Below are 20,525 nucleotides of genomic sequence, written 5' to 3'. Positions count from 1 at the left end.
TTCAGTTTGGGAGAACAACATTCTGTGATCACTGTGCAGTGAAAATACAGTAAATAACCCTGAAGCCACCATGTGGTTGCTGGGAATTAAACTCCGGACCTCTGGAAGAGCAGTCAGCGCTCTTAACCACTGAACTATCTTTCCAGCCCCTACAATGTACTTGTTTAAAGGGCTGTTTTATGTTCTGTTGTCTATTCTGACAGTACCTAAATCTGCCTGCTCCTGTGGGGAATAGACTACATCACACTCTTTATGCTAGGCACCTCTTCCTTAGAACTAAGATGTCACTTCAGTAGTTTTTTCTCGTCCCTCTACAAGCCTCAGTTGTTACTGGGATGTTAAGGCTTTGCTTTAGTTCATTGTGATAGTAACTAATTCAGGCCTGAACAACATTCACCAAGCACTAGGAATGCTTCCCTTTGGAGGCATTTCTTGTTGGGGACCTGTTTACTCAAATGCATTGTTACATAGGGATTGTTGCACTTGTAGTTTATTTGTATGGTGAGCAGAATGAATGTTGTTTGCTGCCTGTCTACCTGGTTGATATTTACAGAAATAGTTTTGTGTCCAGGGTCTGAATGTGGCTGAAAGCTGTCATTATATTCTTTTCATAGACTCCAGTGGAAGAGGTCCCTGCTGCCATTGCCCCTTTCCAGGGGAGGGTACTGATTGGTGTGGGAAAGCTTTTGCGAGTTTATGACCTGGGGAAGAAGAAGTTACTTCGAAAGTGTGAGAATAAGGTAAATGTGCTGTTTGTTGTGGGGCAGATTGATAGTACCAATTTTTAAAATTATTGTATTAGGAGTATTTTGGAAAGGCAGTAGGTGATCTCATTTTTTGGTTCTTAGCTCCTCCAAAAGAGCTTTTTATTCTGACTTAAAAGGAATTTAATTAGGAGAGTTAAACATGCATATTCAAAAAAATAGTTTCTATGGGTGTAGTAGTGAATTTCCATTATCCAAGCGCTGAGGAGTCCCAGTTAGGAGAACTGTAGGCTAGCCTGGGCTACACATACCACAGAATGGATCAGCAGGTTGAGGCACTTGCCACCAACCTTGATTTGTGTTAGAGTCCTGGGACCTGCAGAGTGGAAGGAGAGATCTGAGCTGAGAGTCATCTCTGACCTCCATATGTACATGGAGTGCACGTTCACAGTTTAGAAAATGTTTGAGCCAAATAAGGTCCAGGTGCTGTAGCTCAGTGGTAGACTGTTTGCATTCCACTCTTACTCCAGAATAACTCATAATCTTCAGTACTTTCTAGGATTGATGTTTGGGGAAAGCTGGGCTTTTAGATTCTGAATTCAAGGATCACACAAATTGCCATTTTTTTTTTCCCCCTAGCATATTGCCAATTACATATCTGGGATCCAGACAATTGGTCACAGGGTAATCGTGTCTGATGTCCAAGAAAGTTTCATCTGGGTTCGCTACAAGCGTAATGAGAACCAGCTCATTATCTTTGCTGATGACACCTATCCCAGATGGGTCACCACTGCCAGCCTTCTTGACTATGATACTGTGGCTGGGGCAGACAAGTTTGGCAACATTTGTGTGGTGAGTTGATTTTGCGTGTGTGTGTGTGTGTGTGTGTGTGTGTGTGTGTGTGTGTGTGTGTGTGTGAGTGAGTGACCATGATATGGGAAAGCTGGCTCAGTTTGTGATGTGGTTAAACAAAGGAATAAGGGTTATATAGTCTCTAATATGAAAAGTAAGTATAGGTGTAAAATTTAGCCCTATTGGGCCCAACTCCTAAGTAAATCTTAATGTTCAAGCCATCCTCCTTCTTTTGGAAACCCCTTAAGCCCTGGTTCACTTTCATCCTGTTTATAAAACAGGAGTCAGTAATAATGAGTTCAAGCCAGTATAGTGGTGCACGCTTTTGATCCAACAGGCAAGAGGCAAGACAGACCCCTATGGTTTTTTGAGGCCAGCCACATAGTGAGACCCTGTCTCATAATATCAAGATGGGCTTAGATTGAGCTAAATTTATTTTTAACCTTTTGCTAAACTCTTATGTAGTTTTCAGCCCAGCCTGATTTCTCACTCATTCTGTGGTCTGTCTTTGCTCTTGGCAGTGTTGATCCCTTGTTTGTGCTTTATTCTCTGTGGCTTCTCACTTCTTAAGCAGCAGAAGACAGGCTCAAGCGTCTGTCTAGGTTGCTTGCTAACACCCAGGCCAAACCTGATTCTTGGTGTGCTGTGTTATAAGCTTGCATGGAACTCATGCTAAGATTGTATCACTTCTTTGTAGGTGAGGCTCCCACCTAACACCAACGATGAGGTGGATGAAGATCCCACTGGAAACAAAGCCCTGTGGGATCGGGGCTTGCTCAATGGGGCTTCACAGAAGGTAAAATTGCAGATAGGGCCAAAGAAACAATTTTTAACAAATGCTCCCCTTGTGTATGTTTCTTTACCTGTAATATGCAGTTACTGATATTTTCATAAGATGTTTGTATCACCCGTCTTAGGGATTTCTATTGCTGTGGAGAGGCACCATGACCACAGTACCTCATAAAAGAAAACATTGAATTGGGGCTGGCTCACAGTTTCAGAGGTTTAGTCCATTATCACCGTGGTTGAAAGCATGGCAGCATGCAGGCAGGCATGTTGCTGGATAAGTAGCTAAGAGTTCTCTTTCTGGATCCCCAGGCAGCAGGAAGAGATTGCCACCCTGGGTGTGACTTGGGCTTCTGATACCTCAGAGCCCATTCCCTAGCAACACACTTCCTCCAACAAGGGCCACACCGCCTAATACTGCCAATCCCTATGTGTTTTCCTTTTTTAAAGATAGAACCCCAATATCAGATTGTCTTGAAATTTGCTGTATAACACAGGCCTTAGCCGCATAAATGCTGGGATTATAGGCATGTATTACCCTACCTATCTAATGAGGTTTTTAGATAGTAATTATTAGAAATGTTTGAACTCAGCATGCTTTTGAAACACAAAGCTTTAAGTGATGAAAAAACTTAAAGCATCTTTAGATTTCCATAAGTTTTGTATTTTAAAAGCTGGTAAATGGTGCTACGTTGTGGCTCAGTTGGTAGAGGGCCTGACATTTATGCATGAGGCCCAGGTCCTTCCATCTTCCACAGTGCAGGGGAAGAAGAGAAGTGGAAGACAAGGTTACCAAACTTGGTTTTTCATTTGCAGGCGGAGGTCATCATGAACTACCACGTTGGAGAGACAGTGCTGTCGCTACAGAAGACCACGCTGATCCCTGGAGGCTCAGAATCACTCGTCTATACCACTTTATCTGGAGGAATTGGCATCCTTGTCCCTTTCACGTCTCATGAGGTTGAGTCCTTCCCTCAGATTGTTTCTTAGTGTTGATTCTGCCTAAAATGGCAAGCCTTTACTTATAATTAGGAGTGTTTAGAAATTGTATAAGGTAACAATTAAGGCACCTAGAAAACAGAATCTTGTGTCCTTTTAGGAAGGTCTTTCACACTGTGGTATAGGAACCCCAAAGCATCAGATTAGCAGTCTAGAAACTAAGAATGATGGTCTTGTGGGACATTTGCCTGGCAAGAATTAGAGGCTTGGAATTGGGCATGGTGGCAATTAACCTATAATCCCAACATTAAGCATGCTACTGACAAGGGGATTTCAAGTTGAAGGCCAGACTGAGGTGTATAATAAAACCCTGACTCTTAAAAACTAGATGTCTTATCTGTTCTGTAAATCACTTTCTTAGAGATAGAATCTGTTTCTTCCATTAGGACCATGACTTCTTCCAGCATGTTGAAATGCACCTGCGGTCTGAGCATCCCCCTCTTTGTGGACGGGACCACCTCAGCTTTCGTTCGTATTATTTCCCTGTTAAGGTAAGTTGGAAAAGGGAATCGTTAGTTTATTCACTTGCCTTTTCTGTTTAAGATTCAGATAGTTCTTAACGGGACATGGTCATGATTCTGTTCAGCACTGAAGTAGAAAGATCGTGAGTTCCAGATTAATCTGGGATATTTATACAACTTGTCTTTAAAAAACAGAGTTGGGTTTTATTTAATGGTAGAATGTTTGCATGCACATAGCCCTGTATTTAATCTCCAACACACACACACACATGCCAGCCCTTAGTGGACAAGTGATGAGGAATGGGTTGATAAAAGACATGTGGTTGGTGATAATCCTGTCTAGAAGGCAGACCATAGCCAAAGACAAAAGCTGCCACACTAGGTTTTGCTATTCTGAACCCTGGCTACTTGAGGAGGTCACCTTAGACTCCCTTTTTCTTTGGATAGCTTAACTTTTTTCTCCTCCAACTCTTCCATGTCTTAGAATGTGATTGATGGAGACCTTTGTGAGCAGTTCAACTCCATGGAGCCCAACAAGCAGAAGAACGTCTCTGAAGAGCTGGACCGAACCCCACCTGAAGTGTCGAAGAAGCTTGAGGATATTCGGACCCGCTATGCTTTCTGAGTCCATCTTTATCTGGGGGCTTGCCAGAGAGTCAGTCCTTGTTCCCATCACTGGTGTTTGGCTTTTGCCACACAGCAGGAGAAAAGTGATGTAGTATTTAAGACTGCAATGTTAAAGCCAATAGCTCTGTACCCTCAGCTCTTCCTTTTGAATGACTGGTTCCCCTAGAGTTGGCACTGAAGTCCGCTCATTGAACATATTGTGTGGCCCCTAGCTTCAATGTGGAACACAGTATTCCTCACTCCCAAAGCCACCCCTGCATTGTGTGATTTCTGGCTCTTGTCTACTTTTGTACACATTCTTAATTTTCATTGTTTTCCTGTAAATACAGTTTTGTACAATGTTGCTTTGTGAGATGGAGGGAGGCAAGCTAAGGTGCAACCAGGCTGGTTGTAATGTGGCTCTGTTCTGCCCTCTGAACTCTCCTGAAGATATAAAACTAGTTTTTAAAGTGTCCAGCATGCGTGTGGTTTTTGTTGTTTTGTTTTTTAGTTTTTTCCTGGGGATGAGAATTCTGGAGAAAGGCTTGAGCAGAGATTAGAACAATAATTAGATCTTTTACTTCTTGGTTCTTGTGTGGGCATCATGGCTCTCTAGTGTTTTCTTAGCGTGTCTTGGTTGTTTGCTGTAGAGGTAGAATATGAGCTCGCCAACCATGTAAACATAACCCCACTACTTAAGGATATTGAAAAGAGGTGCTTTCCCTTCCCCTCAGATTTTTACCACTGTGAAATCTTAGATTATTAAATTTGGCACAGTTTCCAGTTAAGGAGTCTGATTTCACAGTGCTTGCTTAAGTGGCTCCTGAGATAGGGGGCCTGGTGACTACAAGTGACTGAGGACAAATGTACCTACACCCTAACCTAGCCTGGAGATAGTCATGTGGCCCGCACAGAGATGCATGGCTGACCTGGAGGAGAGTGTCTATAGCACATATCTGAAATAGATTGCAGATCGACTTTGAGTGGACATACAAGAAAAGACTTACTGAATCATTTTGACCAGAAGTAGCCTAGTTTCAGAAATGTTCAAGACATAATTGGAAGTTCCTCCTGGCTAGCTTTATGGGAAGTCCTAATCTTTAAGGTAGCTCTTTAGCACATCGAACCTGAAGATTGCTCCAGGTTGCCACTGGTCTTGGTAATTAATAAAGTAGAACTTGAATTCCTGAGCTCTGCCACCTAAATGAACTATAAACTACGTCTCTCACCAGGTAAGACTCAGGACGAGGGGTGGTTACACATTACCTTGTTTTTTGAGATAGGGTCTCTGGTGCAGGCTGGCCCAGACCCTCAGGTGACTCAAGCTGCTCTGATACTGCCTTTCAAGAGCTGGAGTTGCAGGCATGGACCAGAACCAGCTTTGGAGTCCAGATACCATCCTCAGAATCTCTAATCATGACCTGGGTCAGGCATTAGAAACTTCTGTTTTGCTGGGAATTGAGGCTCAGTTGTTGGCATAAGCATAGAACTTTGAATTGCATTTGGGAATCCTGATTTCAAGTTCGTTTTTTCCTAACTGCATCCCTAACTCAATGACTCTGGCTTCGATGCCAGCATCCCCCAGCCTCCCTCCTCACTAAGGTCTGACAGAAGTACTACTGCAGTAGCAGCTGTGTAAGGAAAAACAAAAAGACCTTGAATCCAGGCTTGTTGACACTGAGCCACACTCCCCATTGGTTTATCTTCCAGAGGAAGGAAGGACAGTTCTTCAATGTCAGAGTGAAGGATTGGGTGTGGAAGAGGAATGCATTTACTCTTATTCACAGCTACTGCCCAGTGACCTATAAAAGATGTTTGTTAGCCAGAGTGGTGACACTGATTTTAATCCAGCGCTTGGATACAAACAGGCAGACCTTTGAGTTCCAGGTCAGCTAGGGCTATACAGTGAGACCCTGTATAGGCATTTCCTATATGCCTATACATACATACAAACTTGCAAGAAGTTTTTAGCAAATACTTAAGGCAGAATTACTTGTTTGTGAATTACTTGTCTTTGGGTGGATTGAGCAAGATGTAAATAGGAAACCACCTTAACCTTGTTAGACCTACAGGAGCTATTGGGACTGAGAAAAGGAGGGTTGGTCACTTCAGGACCCTGAGTCATTGCTTTACTCCTCCCTCTCTAAATCCCCTGCTACTTGGATCTAAGAAATTTGCCGACCTTCTCAGCTGCCTCAGCTTTCCCCTGACCTCACCAGGCAGAGGCTTTGCAGATGTTGCTTCCTTTGGAAGATCTCTTGCCAAGAATAGCATTCCTGTGGGGAGGGGGTTCGAGTTGGACTGTGCCTGGAATGTTGCTGGTTTGGGTTTGTGTAAATGTATTGCTAGCAGGACAGCTGTTAGAGCTGGGGATGTACTCCTGGTTCCCTGGCTCACTGGGAGGGAGAGTGGGCTGATATCCAGGATGTGGGCTGCACTCACAACTCCCAGCCTTTCCTGAAAGCCGGAACACCCAGCTTTCAGGTTCTGTTAATTCCTTGGTTCTGTTTTCTATTCAAAGTGGAAATGCCGTGTCTGCATGAGTCATCTACATATGAAATACTGTACCTGTGTATATTTTAAGTTTATGCATGCTTAAAATTAATCTCTTGAAAGCTTGTTCAGAAAAATGCTGTGGAAGAGCAGATAGCTTAGTGTGGGGCACATGGTGGCGATTCAGCAAGCACTTAGACTTGGCTGTTGGTTTTTATATCTGGGGATCTTGAGTTCTAGTGAACAGCATTGGAAATGCTGCTGGACACTGAAAGATTGGTAAGTGCCAGCTCTAGTCTTAGTCTGATCCATACCTAGGGTGGGAGGAGGGTGTTGATAACTTGACATCCCACTCAGGATGGTGAGCAGAGTCATGGACCCTTGGTTGGACCTAGAAGGACATAGGGTAATGTCAGGTCAAGAAACCTGAGAACTTACAGAAAAACCAGGAAGTCCCAAGTCTAAAAGCTGAGGCAGGGTAGGCAGCCAGTGTTTCACGTTAGGAAATGAGAAGAAACCTGGCACCATGGCTCTTAACCCAACTCAAACAGGACTTGTCTAGAAATTAGAATAGACAGCTGGTAGCTACCCAAAAACCTTGCTTTTGAGTATTTCTGAGTCTGGTGTAAGTGATCAGTAAGTGATACCCTGTCAGAATCCAGAGGTAGCCTGCCTCTTTCTGACCCTCCCTTGGCTCTCACATTTGTTACTATCAGACCCACCCAGCGGGTGTAGCCCCTTCTGAGAGGCAAATTGCCGAGATTTTACTTGTTGGGTTTTGTTTTGACATTTTATTTAGTGGGCATATAGAGACGTGTGCATAATCTCTTCCATGTGGGACTTTCAGATCCAACAGGTTTTCAGGCTTGGCAGCAAGGGCATTTATGGGCTTCGACAAGGTTTGGGGAGAGTTTCATAGGCTCCTTTTGAATGGCTGTAGTAATGTGTGTGCATGGAACATGGGAATTAAACAAGCACTAATATTTGCTGTGGGTTTCAGGGACTGGTGCTGTCAGAGGCTAATGCTGTAACTAGAGAAGGCAGCTTTATTCATGAAGCCTTGAGAAACATCTACTAGAGGCCATGTGACAAATCTGTAGAAAAGCATTGGACAGTGGAGTCTGATAACTTGAATGTGGCTCTGGTAACGGGAGTGTTGACTGTCCTGAGAGTAGTCTGAGAATCCTGAGTTCAGCAAGACCTGATACCATCTTCATCCTCAACTACCAGCCTATGAATTGAGCACTTGGAGGAAGGGGCATCACACCAGGCCAAGAGACTCTGAAGAGGACACAGTGGTGTCTGTGTCCCTGTCTCTACGTCTTCTGGCAGATAGAACAGATTTGGCAGAGCTTTTGTGCAGGGCCTGCATGGTGTGGCCCCAGTAGCCACTGCAAGGGGGTGCGGAGGTGGAGAATTAGCTGGGCGCATACCAGTGTGGGCACATTGTCTTCCTGTAAGTTCAGGGAATCCAGTTTTCTCAATCTAATTAAGAAAGCCTTTCTTGAACAACACCATTCATTAGCATTTAGAATAGGGCAAGTCCTTGTGTCCAGGCCGGCATTCCCAGACGAAGCTTTGAATGTCACTGTTCAAGTTGAGGAAATTGAGTCTGCCTCCCTTATTGATAACAATGCCTTCAAAACACCACCACCACTATTGCAATGTCTAGCGGTGGGAGAGCTGAAGGATCCTTTGGGGCATGGGGGTTACTCATAACTACTCCAAATACTAAGATTAGGGAAGACTGAGGGCACACACCTGAAACCATTGCACTGTAAAGCAAAGCTCTAGACTAGTTTGAAGCTAGCCCGGACAACAAGGAGATCCTATTTAAAAAAAAAAAAGTTTGCTATAAAACTTGGCAAAGAAAGAGGTGCTGTCCCTGCTGCATAGGGCCTTGTCACCATTACCAGGAAAGCAAAAATGGCTGTGTCTGCAAGGCGTGGCTCAGTCTCCAGAGGTTCCCATGAGGTATGTCTCAGGCTTGTGGTTAGACCTCAGTAACAAGCTGTGTGCATTCTTGGGTAAACCACCTCCCTGTGCTCTGTAGATGGGTTGACTGGGGCCCAAAAAAAAAACCTCTCCTAGCCCCAGGCATCAGCTGTATTCAGTTTTGTAAAGAAAGGCTCCAGGTACTCAGGAGAGGGCTTGGAAATCTCCCCCTAAAAACCAGTCCAACCTACATAGAAACTATAAAGATTACCCTCAGATTCTCAGATTCTAAAAAACACCCCATATTCACCCTCAGGGCTGTCCCCTTGCTTTGGCTGTTTGAGACTCCCTCCTACTCCACACTCCAAGACAGGCTGAGGCCACATGGCCCCGCCCCACCCTGCCCTTGCTGGCTCGGCTCTAGAGTCAAATCCGAGCTGCTGTAGCTTGTGTTCCCGCCCTCCGAGAAGACTGTAGGCTGAGGGGGCCACCACCAGCCTGTCCCACACAGCATTTACTGCCACAGCCCCAAGGCACCTGCTCCAAGCCTTGAGCAGCTTTAAGCTCCCAACAACCAGGAAGCCCACATCCTGGCAGGTGAGCAGGTAAGCAGAATTGATGGTTTTCTTTCACAAGGCTGCTCCCTCCCCTTCTCGGTCTCTGACAGATGCCTTTTCCTCATCGACTTCACAGCCAGAGAGGCTTGAGCTACACGGTGCTGGCTAAGAAGCTCCGAAATGGTATGAACTCTGCTACTAGGATTCATTTTCTTAACCTTTGCTTTCGCAGCCTTGCGGGAGAAAAACAGAACCGTCTAACTATCAAATTGATTTGCCTGTGTTTCCGAGTTTTGTCAGTTGGCAAATGCACTCTCAGAATTGCTTTTGGCTTCCTAGAACTGAAGATTGCTTTAGCTCTTTACACCTTACGATGCCATGTGCATGAATTATTACTTGTATGAACCTCCTCGACAGAAATTAATTGAGGCTAGCTGGCATGGTGAGGCATTCCTGTAATCCCAGCACGTGGGAGGTGGAGATGGGAGGATTAGTCATCCTTGGCTACTTACCGAGTTCAAGGCCAGCCTCAAAAAAAAAAAAAAAAAAAAAAATTAAAAGAAAGAAAAACACAAGGCTGGGGAGAGAAGTGTTAGTAAAATGTTTGCAAGGTGCTGAGGTCCTGAGTTCTTTCCCTAGAACCTGTGTGAAGAAACATGGGAGGTGGGGACAGGTGGGTCCTTGTGACTTGCTGGCTGGGCAGTCAAGCCTGCTTGGCTAGTTCCAGGTCTGTGAGAGACCCTGTCTCAAAGAAAGGTGGGCAGTGACTAAGGAATGACACATAAAGTGTTTTTTGGGCTACTGCATTGGGACACACACACACACACACACACACACACACACACACACACACGGCAGGGGGAGGAGAGAGAGAGAAATGGCATAGGTGAGCCAGCATTTCTAAAATTACAATGAAGAGCTACTTTTACCTTTTGCTGCTTTTTTTTTTTTTTTTTTTTTTTTTGGATTAAACAAGGTGTAAGCCCTAGCTGTCCCGGAACTCACTATGTAGACCAGGCTAGCTTCAAACTCTGCCTGTGTCTGCCTCTACAGCTGGCAATAACCACTATTTTAACCATCTATGTGGTATTTGCCACCTTAACATCTCAGAGTGTCTTTGGTCCCTTTTCATGGTTCAATTGTTTCTAGATGTTTTTCAACCAGTAACCCGGCTCCCACGGAGGACTGTGAAAATAAATGCTATCTCATTCAACATATTCAAACCACGCGCCACCTCAGCTGCCTTCCATAGCATAGACCTAGGAGGTCTCAGTGGGAGCAGTGAGACACCCCAGTGAGACAAGCCTGTAGGTGGCTCTTCTGGTCAGCTGTGGTGGATTGCAGTGTAAACATGTGCAGCATAGTGAACTTTAGCTAAGCTGGATGATCCCCGTGCATTTTGCACCACTTGCTGGATCTGGCAGGCCGTGGGCTCTCACTACACCTTGGGCGCCTCTTCTGTGACGTGAAAATATGAACACCTGTGCAGAGTCGGCATGTCACAAGTAAACATCTGTCTTTGTCAGCGCTTCGGGGAAGGTACCAGAGCAAGCAACAGAGACAGGTAGGAAAAAAAATGGATTCATTTTTTTTCAGCCAAATATCTTCTTTTGATCTTTTTTAGCCTGCCTCACTGTTCTTTTTGCCTCCTCCCAGAGCTTATCCTCCACCCAGAATAAATACTTGGGGCAAAGAGCAAGGACATTTTTGTGACAGTGCTCACATTGTACATGGGTTAGCTCCCTCTTGGGAATTACAGGACATGGTTATTCATTTCTGGTCCCCTGATACTCCAGTGTGGTGGGTGGGGACTTTGACTCTCAGGGGATTTTCCAGGAAAGAATTGGGACCAGTGTTGCATAGTGCTTAATAACTTGGTTTGTCTGTGCACCGCAGGCTGATCTTGAGCATTTGCCTAAAGTAGTGACATTGTACCTGGATTTGAATCTAAAATAGAGGTTAGAAAGAATATTGGGAAACAGAGGTGGTATGAATGAAAGCAAAGCTCATGCCTCAGAAGATCCAAAGGGCTCTTCCAGCCAGGGACTTTCCCAAGCCGAGCAGGACAAGAGGGTGCAGGAAGGGCACATTCTCTGCCCTTTGGACAGAGTAAAGGCTGGGTGGCTGAAAAGGACTGAGTGAAAAATAATTTTGTTAGATTTTATTTTATTTTTTATCCCCTGCCTGTGAGGCCAGACAACTGGATGTCAGGGTCAGACCTCCTCCTGCTTCAAATCTGCAATGCTATCCTTCACTTCCATCTTTGTTACTTTTCTATTGCTGTGGTAAAGCACCGTGGCCAAAGCAATGTAGAAATGAATTTATCTGGGCTTGCGTTTCTGGGGTGTTAGAACTTACCTAGATCTTCCAGGCAGGGGGCAGACAGCACACCAGGAGCAAGAGAGCCCGCCCCAAGTGACATACTTCCTTTGCTTCCTAATACACTTCCTTAGTCCTTCCTAGTATTCCCACCAATTGGGATCAAGTCCCCAAATGCCCAAGACTTATGGTAGACATTTCATTCAAATGTCTCACACACCACCCCAGTCACCTGGAGTAGTGAGACACTCCAGGAAGCCTGTAGGTGGCTCTTCTGGTCAGCTGTGGTGGATTGCAGTGTAAACATGTGCAGCATAGTGAACTTTAGCTAAGCTGGATGATCCCCGGGGAATTTTGCACAACTTGCTGGATCTGGCAGGCCGTGGGCTCTCACTACACCTTGGGTGCCTCTTCTGTGACGTGAAAATATGAACACCTGTGCAGAGTTGGCATGTGCCGTCACAAGTAAACATCTGTCTTTGTCAGCGCTTCGGGGAAGGTACCAGAGCAAGCAACAGAGACAGGTAGAAAAATAAACTTTTTTTTTCTCAGTCAACAAACTTATGAGGGAAGCTGGTCATATAATTGGGAACACAGGGTGGGGAGGGGGCTCTTTTGCTTTTGAGATAGGCATGTAACTTGTATGTAGAAAGTGGGGACACATGTAACTTGTATGTAGAAAGTGGGGACAGTGACTCTGTCCTCTGGGTCTTGCGGAAAGTTCTGTGTTAAAGACTGCATGCAGCTGACTAGGCAGAGACTAGGAAGAAGGAACAGTGGTGACTAGCAAAGTGGGCTTAGGATGACAACTTTTGGTGAGAAGGACAAGGGAAAGAGACAGGCAGAGGAGGGCGTGAGAGGGTCAGTGGGAGCTGGGCTGAAGAGTGCAGAGAAAATTGCAACTTGACTAAAGAGGCCCTGAGATCCTGTGCTGACAGCCTCCTGGGCTGGGATAGGACTAGAGACCTGGAACGACCCTAGGTCCAGCCTTCTACCCTCAGGCATTGCTGCAGAGTTGCAGAGAGTGGGAACTCTCAGGAAAGGTCTGGCACCAGGAAGCCTGAGACATGGGTCGTGAGACTTTGAGGGGTCTGATTCTACTCCCTCCGCCAGAGCGTGCGATTCTCTTTAGATGACAGCCTGGGACAAGGAGGGTTCTTACAGCTCTTTGGAAGGTCAGTAAATCTCTGGAAGTCACAGATGCTGAAGTCTCTAAACCCCTGCCCCTGAGACTTCAATGTCCTGGGGCTTTCTGTCTTGGCTTTGAGAGGAAGAGGCATCATGTCGGAAAATAGAGTCTGGATCCTTAAATCTGGAAAAGACTCTGGAAATTTGAGAACTCTGGCCCTGGGCCTGGAACAACCCTGAGGGAATTCTGTGTACTTGTATTAAGCATGCATGTGTGAGAGCCATGTCCCTCTACTGTGGGCCATCTCTCGGGACTTGAGCTGTATTTGGCCTGGGAACATACCTCTTAAGCTTCCAGAATTTCTCTGAATATATGGCATCCCAGAAGGAGCTGCTGCCTCTGCACAGAGAACCAGCCAGGTTGCTCCTGGGACCCTCTCCAGGATGGGGGTTGGACATGGGTTGGACATGGCTTTAATTAGGAAGGTTTTGGTAATGAGCCTAAAAAAATCAAACAGATAGGGACTTCCTGGCAGCTACAGAGGAATATCATCCCCAACTTTAAACCTTTCCAGTTATCTACCCATCAGTTTTCACAGCCCAAGAAAAGTCAAACTGTAACCCTAGATTCTGCAATCAGAACTCGGCCTCATATCTGGCCTGGTCACTCACATGTCTTCTAAATCATTCCCTGCCCCCACCCTCCTGTTTCCTTGTCTTTCCTTGTCCTGTGTCCTCCAGTGTCTCTCTTCAGGTGTTTTCCCCTGTCTCAGTCATTTCCCTGTTTTACAGCTCAGCAATGCTGTTGAATGAATGCACAAGGTTGTGCAAGCAATCTTGAAAAACAGAAACTACCCACTAGACAAGTCTCCAGCCCCTGTCCCCAGCTCCTGATGACAACCTTTCAACTTTCTCTGGTTTGAACTCTCCTCTAACTGAAGTTGCAACCTTTTGCTAGTGGTGCATTCACTTAGCAAAGTCCTCCAGATCTCTCCTGGCTGTAGAATGTGGCAGGATTGTTTTTTTCTTCACGTTGAAAGACATGGTATATGGGCTGGAGAGATGGCTCAGTGGTTAAGAGCACAGGCTTGCTCTTCCAGAGGCCCTGAGTTCAATCCCCAGCAACCACATGGCTCACAACCATCTGTAATGAGACCTGATACCCTCTTCTTGTGTGTCTGAAGACAGCTACAATGTACTTATATATAATAAATAAATCTTAAAAAAAGAAAGACCTGGTATATACATACATATATGTGTGTGTATGTGTATGTTATGTGTGTATGTGTATATGTAATATATATATATGTGTATATACCTATGCATATACATATGCATTCCATCTGCCATCTGTCCACAGACCCTTGATTGCTTCTGTCTTTGTCTATACTGAAGAAAGTGTCTATGAACACAGGTGACTTGAACTTCCTCTCCAGGCTTTGCTTTCAGTTCTTTTGTTGAACCATATGCTAACTCAATTTTTTTTCCTTTTTTGAGACACCACCATACACGGGTCCCATGTCACCACATCCTTATCAAAGTTTATTTTCTGGTAGCCACTGTTGATAAAAGCCACCCTGATGGAAGTGTGGTGTCTCAGGAAGGCATTTGTTTATGTTTCCGTGGTGACTAATGAATGACATCGTCATATGCACATTGTCTATTTGTGCATGATCTTTAGAAAACTAGTCAAGTCCTTTGTCATGTTCTAATTAAAACTGTTACCATGTTCTAATTAAATTGCTATTGAAAAGAGGTTTTTTTTCCCCAAGACAACATTTTAACCTTGGCTGTCCTGCAACTTGATCTGTAGATCCAACTGCCTCTGCCTCCCGTGTGCTGGGATTAAAGGCATGTGCTACAACTGTCCTGGTGAAAGGAATTCTTTATAAATTCTTTATAAAAATTTTTTTTAACCTCTTATCAGCTAGATTCATACCTATTCTCTTCACTCTGTAAGTTGTTCTTTTACTCTGTTGGTTATGTCCTGCATGCATAAATTTTATACACCACACACACACACACACATACACACACACACACACACACACACACACCCCACATCTTTATACATTCTTTAATTATTGAATTATTCCTATTTCTTTATCCATGTCTCTTGGTTGACACAAGTTAATTCCATGTCAGTTGCTGCCCATACTTTAAATTTTGATGTAGTTTCACTTGGCTAGCTTTGCTTTTGCTTCCTGGATTAATTTTTCTTTTTTTAGTGTATAGATGGTGTTTCGCCTGCATGCAAGATTTTGCACCATGTTCAGGCAATGCCCATGGAGGCCAAAAGAGGGCATCTGATCCCCTGGAACTAGAGTTATGGACAGTTATGAGTTACCATGTGGATGCTGGGAACCAAACATAGGTCCTCTGGAAGAACAACCAGTCCTCTTAATCACTGGGCTATCTCCCTGGCTCTTGCTGTCTGAATTTTTGGGCGTCCTATCTGAGAAATAATCACCAGCCCCAAATTCAGAAAACCTTTTCTTTCGTTTTCTCCTAGGAGTTGATAATTTCCAATGTTACATTTCTTAAGCCTCTTGTTAGCTTTACTGCTTTTTCTTATATGAGATTATGAGCGATCTGGGGCTGACATGCTGGCTCAAGAGGCAAAGGGGCTTGCCTCCAGGCCTGATGATCTGAATTCAGTCCCCAGGAACCACAAGTTAGAAGGAGAGAACAGAGTCTTGCAAAATGTCCTTCCACACACCCCACACACTAAATGAATGTAATGATTTTTTAAATGCTAATTCAGAGATACACAAGAAGAACCATTTGTCTTCAGTTCTAAATGAGCAGCCTAACTGGCCTGGAATTCACCTTCCTCCGGCCTCAGGCACTTGAGTTATAAGATTACAAGCCTGTGCAGCTTCCCTGACAGCTCCCCTTCATCACCTCTTACACTGTAGCTGCACATGAATTGTCAGCAGGGACTTAAAATGTGGCGTCTCATGCTGAAGGCCTGCGATAGAGCCCCACGTGTTGGCTTTTTGTCCCAGGCTCTTAGATGATTCATAATAGCTTAGCTTTCTTCAGTATAGACAAAGACAGAAGCAACTCAATCGTCTATGGACAGATGAAACATATATGTACATGTGTGCATATGTATATGCACACATATTACATATACACATACACACATATACATCATATAATATACATACACGTACATGTACATATACCATATCTTTCAACTTGAAGACGAAAACCCTGCCACATGCTTGCTAATGCATGATTAGGCTAAAGCATCTCCCAGGAGGATGCCTGCTACTGCCATGATCCACCTGTCAGTATGTAATGGAGGTGCCTGTCAACACACAGCCCTGTCATTTTTTCAGGTGGATGAACTTAGAGTACTGTAGCCACTACTGTTCTGAAAGCTGCTGCAGCACATAGCTATGACTCTGGCTTTATTTTCCCCCAAATAAGTATTCTTTTCTTTAAGAATCTGACTGGGACTTGGGTACCTCGGAATGTGCCCTGGATCATGGAGGTGGGGAGTGAGAAGGCAGGGATAGGGAAGACACTGGACAGGCCTGCTCAGCCTCGAGATGTTCCACCGCTTAGGCCACCTCGGTGACCTCATTAGAGTCTAGAACCTTTGTGGTACCCATTCTCTCTTACCATATGGTAACCCAGGAGTCACCTGGCAGAGCCTGGCCCATCAGATAACTAAGACAGCCCTTGGGCCAAACTCCTACCTACCCAAGGAGGCCTGGTCTCAAGTGTTAGTTTCAGGGTTGTTTTGGTCAGGGAAATCTGAGGGCTGGAGTCAATCTTACAGTTCCTGAGAATACCTTCCTTTGTACCACCAGCTCCTCTCTACTCTGTCAGGCTCTGAATGGTGGGGTCTCACAGTGAGCACTGACCATTTGGGCAGTGAGCTCCGAGTAGAAGACTGGACAGCTGCAGACAGCCTTGGGCTTGAATCCTAGTCATTCCTCCTGCTGTCTGCAACACCTGTAACATGGAGCCACAAAATGGATTGAAAATGGCATCTATCCAAACTACCTCATGGCTATTGAGATGGCTATGAAGAGAGAGAGAGAGAGAGAGAGAGAGCAATATGGAGAGATGGGAATCTTGTGCACTGTTGGTAGTACAAGGAAACACTGACCCTCCATTCCACAAACAATGAAAGAATTACCATCTACAGCTATTCCACATCTGGATATGTGCTGAAAAGAATTATAAGCAGGATCACCAAGAGGTGTTTATACACCCATGTTCATAGCATGTTCACATTCTTATTAGCCAAGAGGTAAGAAGCATCCTACCATACACAGAGGAATGGAGAAGTCATATGGGACATATCTGTACAGAGAAATACTACTCAGCCTTTAGAGGGAAGAAAATGGGCCAGGTGGTGGCGGTGCACACCTTGAAACTCAGCACTCGGGAGGCAGAGGCGAGAGTATCTCTGTGAGTTTGAGGCCAGCCTGGTCTAAAGAGCAAGTTCCAGGACAGCCAGGGCTACACAGAGAAACCTTGCCTTGAAAAACCAAGAAGGAGGAGGAGGAGAAAAGACAGTTCACTGAGTGAAATAAGACAAACACAAAAGAATAAAAACTGTATGATCCACAGGGCCAGAGAAGGAGGGAACGTGGAGGCAAGAGTTTCAGTTTTGCAAGCTAAAAAAACGTTCTGGAGATAGGAGGGGATGGGAGGTGTACAGCAACATGAATGTTCAACGCCACTGAAAAATTATTAAGATGGGACTCTGAGGATTACCTGGAAAGCTCATCTTCCTGCCTCCAGCTGCCAAGTGCTGGGCTCATCTGGGCCACCATGCCCATTTTACGCAGTGCTGGGATTAGCCCCGGGGCTTTGTGCTTGCTAAACAAGCATTCTACACACTGAGCCACATCGCCTACTCCTTAGCTATTTTTTTTTCCTTAAACCACAATTTTACGAAAAAATTTCTCACAGGAGTTCTATGGGGATTGAACAGAGCAATACACGAAGCCACTTGGGTCGGTTCTGTGGAAACCAAGCTTTCTGCCTCAAGCAGTACTGCAGCCTCAGGCACTGATAAACTGTTCCATCTTCAAGAGCTGTTCAGATTTGGGTGAGAGAGACGAGCGCGGGGGAGGGGGTATTTGAGAAGCTTCCTGGAGGAACAACTGTGGCCCTGTTTAGGGGATTCCTCATGTTCATGAATGAGTGGATTCCACACTTTGGAAAGTCCCTGGTAAGAAAGCTGAAGGGCAGTCAGCAGGGTGGAGAACTTGTGGACTAAATTGGATGTGGAGTGGGCTGCCTCCTGGACTGGAGAGTTCTCTTCCAGGGGAAGCAAGTCCGGAGGGATTTGTGAGCTGCCCAGGAAACTCCCATGTGGCTAGAGGACAGAGCCACTGTGTCCCTGAGGTGCCTTTCTGATGTGATCAGTCCAGGCCAAGCATATGCAGCACGTGCGTGTACAGTGGGCACACGAGGTTGCAACATACCTTGACCCCAGCCTTACATACAATGGCAGCTGAAACAGCTGCTCCAGTGTACCCTGGGCCATGCCTGGCACTGATATAAACAGGCTGACTCTCAAATCCTTGTCTCAACTGTACCACAGGTGCTATGACCACCTGAGAACCAGGCCTGGGGCAAGCTGCTGCCTGAGGCAGCCAGAAGCTGGTATGGGATTTGAACTCACACATTGTGGCCGGAGCCCTTGATTCCCCGTCCACCTCTCCCAAGCTGGATTCACCCGACCTTCAGCGTCTTGTTCGGGCCCCGATGCTGGGTGCTGAGGCAGCTGCCACAGTTCATCCCCAACCCTGACCAGAGAGTCAGCACTGCCTGGCTGGCTTCACAGCATTAGTGGGTGCCGTTTCCCTGGGATCTAGGCTCAGCCTGCTCAGTGTTACAGGATCTGAGGGCACAATAATCTTAAGCAGGAGCCACCTTATTCCATTAAATGGATGTAGTTCAGTTGGTAGCATGTTTGCTTAGCATGCATGAAACCATGGGTTTGATCTCTAGCACTGGAGAAACTGGGCATAATGGTGCATGTCTATAGTCCCAGCCCTTGAGGCAGGACCATCAAAGATGTACCAGGTCTTGGCTATGTGGTGAGTTCGAAGCTAGGCTGAGCTACAAAGCCAAAAATGAATGGAACCCTCCTGAATAACTCTCTTCCAGGGCTCAAAATGCCCTATGCCATAGTGTTGACTTCAGTTCATTTTGTTATTTTAGTAACTATGCATTTGCAACCCAGCTCTCTGGATGCTGGGACCAGAATTTGCTGAGCACTATTTTAGCATCTGTTGGGTAATAAATGCCATTTTATTGGCCATGACTCGGTGGCCTCCTCTGACTCAGCTCTCTGGCAATGTCCACAGCTGCAATGGAGGAGGTCCAGGCAGGGACAGTCTCAAGGGAACGTCTCCACACGTCTGTGTCAGGCAAGGCCTCTGACAAACATGAGCGCAGGAATCAGGGAGCCCATCATGTAAAGTGGGGCTGTTGGTACAGTGACTGAGAAAGTGGGCCTGAAGATCTGTGCTGGCTGCTGTGTCTGAGGGGAGTAATGGGGTAATTACAGACAGGCAGGCCTCCTCTTCCGTCCTTCCAATGGCCTCCTCACTACCCTGGGTGGGGCTGTGGGAGGGATTCTGTATAATGGATGGAGAAGCTGCTAAGGGGTTCCCTCAAAGTCTCACAGAGGGAAGAAGGTGGCACCATGCTCTCCCTGGGCTCCTTTCCTCCCCCTTCACTGGGTGGCTTGCTCTGTAGTCCTCCGGATGGCTTCCCTGGAAGGGCTGTCCCAGGCACCAGTGATTGATGAGGGTTAGGCTGTAGACCAGCTGGACCAGCTGAGGCTGGACAGGAGCCAGGTACTTTCCATATCTCCCTATAGGCAGGAAGGTGGCTTTCATGAGATGCTTCTCCAGAGAGGCTGTGGTTTGGTCTTGCTCACTGCTGCTCCCACTGTGCAGAGTGAGAGAAAGACACTCCTTTCTCTGTCCCTGGACGTGGTATAGACATCATCTCCATTGTCACTGCTTACTGTCACACAACTGTGTCAGAGTTCTGAACTTTGGATCCAGCCCCATGAGGAATGGCTATCTGGAGGAACTGGAGGGGGAGGGGAGGAGGAGATGGAGTCAGGTGTCACAGGTATGTGAGCACTCGAACCTTGTCAGTCTTCTCGAAAAGCCCATGAGCTTTCCGGGAAACTTAATGTTTAAACCAATTCTGAACGCTTTGTTTAAAAATTAATCAAGGCTGGGGATGAGCTCAGCGGTAGCAACACTTGGCTAGTGTGCAGAAGGCCCTGGCACAGTTCCCAACACCACAAAAGTAAAATAGAATAAATCATGGATGTGGTGGCACACACCTATAGCCCCAGCGCTTAGGGAACAGAGGCAGGAGGATCAGGAGGTCAAAGTTCGAATGCATAGTGAGTTGGAGGTGACCTGGGTCGGGTGAGATCCTGACTCAAAAAACAAATCAACCCGAATATGTGTGTGTGTGTACAAATATATTTGTTCACAAAACAAATATATGTATGCATACGTAGGCTTGGTTTGTTTGGTTTACTTTACACACAGCTTTAGACTCAGCTTTAGAACTAGAGGCTCTGTGCCACAGCCAGAGAAGCCCACCCTGAGATGGTGAGGCTCAAACACACAGAATCTGTACCTCACCAGCACCAGATCAACCAAGCTGTACCCTGCCTG

General features: G+C 45.7%; 2 protein-coding genes across 5 annotated transcripts in view; both read left to right on the top strand.

Moving 5' to 3' along the window:
* SF3B3 (splicing factor 3b subunit 3) overlaps nt 1-4,849 on the top strand; it is a 34,550-nt gene extending 29,701 nt beyond the window's left edge. For both annotated transcript variants that reach the window (XM_080937345.1, XM_080937346.1), the window contains exons 21-26: nt 615-740; nt 1,344-1,556; nt 2,254-2,352; nt 3,159-3,302; nt 3,728-3,832; nt 4,287-4,849. In XM_080937345.1, coding sequence (XP_080793471.1) covers nt 615-740; nt 1,344-1,556; nt 2,254-2,352; nt 3,159-3,302; nt 3,728-3,832; nt 4,287-4,427 — 828 coding nt within the window. In that variant the 3' untranslated portion in view covers nt 4,428-4,849. The remainder of the gene's footprint in view (nt 1-614; nt 741-1,343; nt 1,557-2,253; nt 2,353-3,158; nt 3,303-3,727; nt 3,833-4,286) is intronic.
* A 4,458-nt stretch (nt 4,850-9,307) lies between these two features.
* The window catches only part of IL34 (interleukin 34), a 59,762-nt gene continuing 48,544 nt past the window's right edge, over nt 9,308-20,525 (top strand). For 2 of the 3 annotated variants that reach the window (XM_080936742.1, XM_080936739.1), the window contains exon 1: nt 9,308-9,441. The gene's annotated coding sequence lies outside the window, so the exon portion shown is untranslated. The remainder of the gene's footprint in view (nt 9,442-20,525) is intronic. The other variant, XM_080936741.1, reaches the window with a different exon arrangement.

This window comes from Micromys minutus (genome assembly GCF_963924665.1).
Source record: "Micromys minutus genome assembly, chromosome: 24".
NCBI classification, from domain to species: domain Eukaryota; kingdom Metazoa; phylum Chordata; class Mammalia; order Rodentia; family Muridae; genus Micromys; species Micromys minutus.
This window is presented reverse-complemented; position numbering and strand designations above follow the sequence as displayed.